We start from the raw sequence: 3,493 nt of genomic DNA, 5'->3' as shown, positions 1-3,493 counted from the left end.
GACATACCTCAGCAGAAGTGAACATCTGCCTTTTGGGTGTTCCCAACAAAAATAACACCATCCATTTACACATGTCCTGCTGCAAGCAGCTGTGGTCGTCTGAAGTACAGCTGAGAACAGCAGATAATCTCAGCTTCATTTTAAATTTCTTAAAGGCAGACTGAAAGTTCTGGAGTTGTGCAAAGATGTAACTGAGAGTGAGTCATCAAAGAGCTGAACAGATTCCTTGACAGACCTTACCACTGTGAAGCCTTGGGAGTCTGCAATGCAAGACAAGGATAACCAGGAGGTTCTTTTGTATGCACTGTTAATCTTTTCACAGTTGAGAAACCTTTCATCCTCTGTCACTGTTGTTTGGGAGAATTTAGGGCAATTAGCTGATTAGAGAAATTTATTGTTTTGTGAGTATATGAGATATATGTTGAACACAATGAAGGAGCTCTATTTTGATGCCACAGTAAACTGAGAGAGCTCTCTAACTGGACTGAGCACCAACAAATGTCAATAACCTTCCTTCCCTTCCCTTCCCTTCCCTTCCCTTCCCTTCCCCTTCCTTCCCTTCCCTTCCTTCCGCTTCCCTTCCCTTCCCTTCCCTTCCCTTCCCTTCCTTCCCTTCCCTTCTCCTTCCCTCTTCCTTCTTCCCTTCCCTTCCCTTCCCCTTCCTTCCCTTCCCTTCCCTTCCCTTCCCTTCCCTTCCCTTCACCTTCACCTTGTCATGGTTTAATAATTTTGTAATTTTGTTATCAGTATTCCACATCATAACATATAAAGCATAAATAATTTTACTGAATCTGCAACTTACAGAAGAAGACTACATCTCCCAGGGACAACACGATGGGTTCACGGGACTGGACTCTATATTGAACTCTGGGTCGCAGAAGAGCTGACGTCTTCGAGTTTCTGGTCGTTCAGGGGCAGTGTGGTGGGAAGCCTTCAGCGTTCGCCTAAGTTTCACAAGTAGGCCCTTGGTTACGGACTCATTCGTTCTCCATTTTGCTTGATTGTTAGCTACAATTGTTCAATATATTGTATTATATTTTGTTATCCGGTATTTGATATAGTATTTGTGCCGTAAATAATGTGCCACTTATCGTGCCGCTGTTTTTCTTTTCTAATAACTTTTTCCTTTTGGCCTAGGGACCCTCGTGGGCCCACGCCTCCTGTCACGGACGCAGGTGGATTTTTCAATATCAAAGACTGTGGACAACTTCCCTTTCTCTTACTTTCTCTCCCCATCCAGAGGGATGAAGGACGGGACTAGAGACACAAAGTAGAATTTGTGGGTTGAGGTACAAACAATTTTACTAAGGCAGAAAAAATAATATGGGTGTGTGTGGGGGGGGAGAATAAAATAATAAAATTCTGATGTTAATAATTTTTGAATATTGATGTATTTACAAAAGAAGCTTTTTTTCCACATGATGTCATACGGAATGAAATATCCATTTGAGTTGCTGAGCTCAGCTCCTGGTGCCATCCCATCCCAAATATTTCAACCCCCATGGCTGGAAGGATAGCGCATGAAGCTGAGGAACTGAAGTAACACTGCTCAGCAGCAGCGAAAACATCGAGGTGTTCCAGCACTGCTTTTTTCCTGAGGTCAGAGCATCCCAACTGAGCCCAGAATGGTACCCACCCCTCATTCCGTATCACTTACAGATTCAATGCTTTTCCATACATTCCAAATAACTGCTGTCATCTTTCCTGTTTTGCTTGTTTGTTTGTTTGTTTTATATACACACATAGATATCATTCCCACAGTCTATGGCCCATCCCTCTAAAGTGGCGGTGGTGTCCATTGGCTTCATGCCTTTGGCCTCCATGCGTCATAGCTGTCATTCAGGGCAGGTAGGATGCTGTGTGGTGTTGGATTGTTGTGTGCTGGATCGAACTGTGGTTCTCTGAGAATTCCTTCTTCTTTAACCTGCAGAATTCTGACTGGAATACCATTAATGAGGTACAGTGCAATCATAGGAAGGATAATATGCATTATAATATGGTAACTAGGGCAAAATTGAACGTAGAGACCTCAAAAAGACAGGGAGCAGGGATCCTTCATTTCCTGCCCTGTGATGATGTGACAGTGAATCCCCACACATCCTTCTCTATCCTACATAAACTTTGATTCCTTCTGGAAGATGCAGTGGGTTGTGGGACAGTGCAGCAAATCTGGAGGTGCCCAATCTGGAGGTGTCTGAGCCAAAACTGGATGCCAACACACAAACAGCCAAATGCTCATTGGAACAATTGGGTCGTAATTTCACCCACTCTGCACTATCACTTTCCCCACAGGAGTTTTCTCAGGGCGATTCTCACTTCCCTATTCCTCATTCCATAGATGACAGGGTTAAACATGGGGGTCAGAATCGTGTAAAACAGGGCAAGGTATTTGTCAGTGTCTGCAGAGTCCTTTGAGTGGTGTTTGAAGTACGCAACTGTGGCTGAGCCAAAAAAGAGAGTCAGCACTATGAGGTGTGAGGAGCAGGTGGAAAAGGCTTTGTGTCTGCTCGGAGCAGAGTGCATCTTCAGAACAGTCTTGATAATTCTAACATAGGAAACGACAATCATGAAAAAGGGAAGGACGACGAAAAGCAGGATGATAGTGTGCAGGGTCACCCAGCTCCAGAAAGTATCTGCACAGGCCAGCTCCAACAGAGGGGGAACATCACAGAAAAAATGATGGAGGTGATGGGATGCACAGAAGGGCAAGGTGAACACTTGGTAGGTCTGGCCCACTTGTATTGGTACAGCAACCATCCATGAGCCGACCACCAGTCTGACACAGAACCCACCATTCATCAACAAACTGTAGTGCAGGGGGTCACATATGGCCACATAGCGGTCATAAGCCATAGAGGCAAGCAGGAGGCACTCAGTGCTTCCCAGCAAAACTAAGAAATACAGCTGGGCAGCACAGCCAAGGAAGGAGATCCGGACATCTCCCGTCAGGAAACACATAAGTATTTTGGGGAGAGTGGCTGACGTGTAGCAGATCTCCAAGAAGGACAAGTTTCTCAGGAAGAAATACATGGGGCTGCGGAGACTTAAGTCCAGCACTGTAACCAGCACAATCAGGCTGTTCCCAATGATAACTGTGACATAAATGAGCAGGAAGATGGTGAAGCACAATCCTGGCAGCCCAGGGGGATCAGAAAAATCCAGAAGAAATCCAGGTCCAACAGTGTGATTCTTCAGGATATTTCTTTGGAGCATTTTCTCTGCATAAAACAACACCAACAGCACTTTGTTAGAGAATGCCCATCCACAGCCATGCACAGCTCCAGCAGACAGCCTACAGACAACAGTGCAAAATGGACATCAGGATCAGGAGAGCTTGACCAAAATCTGAATGCAGGTATGGAAACCTAATACAGTCCAGTGGGAATATACAAGATGGCAGTCAGGACCAACCAGTTGAGTATGGGGCAGAAAGTCCCATGTTTGGTCCTCCTTCTAGAATAGTTGCCTATGCAATGCCCCGAGCATGCAGTGC

General features: G+C 45.3%; 1 protein-coding gene across 1 annotated transcript; it reads right to left on the bottom strand.

Moving 5' to 3' along the window:
* Positions 1 to 1,743: 1,743 nt before the first annotated feature.
* LOC107307264 (olfactory receptor 10AG1-like) lies at positions 1,744 to 3,493 on the bottom strand. Its single transcript, XM_015850757.2, has one exon. The coding sequence runs from the start codon at positions 3,211 to 3,213 to the stop codon at positions 2,278 to 2,280; it is 936 nt and encodes a 311-aa protein (XP_015706243.1). The 5' UTR covers positions 3,214 to 3,493; the 3' UTR covers positions 1,744 to 2,277.

This window comes from Coturnix japonica, unplaced genomic scaffold (genome assembly GCF_001577835.2).
Source record: "Coturnix japonica isolate 7356 unplaced genomic scaffold, Coturnix japonica 2.1 chrUnrandom526, whole genome shotgun sequence".
In the NCBI taxonomy this organism is placed as follows: domain Eukaryota; kingdom Metazoa; phylum Chordata; class Aves; order Galliformes; family Phasianidae; genus Coturnix; species Coturnix japonica.
This window is presented reverse-complemented; position numbering and strand designations above follow the sequence as displayed.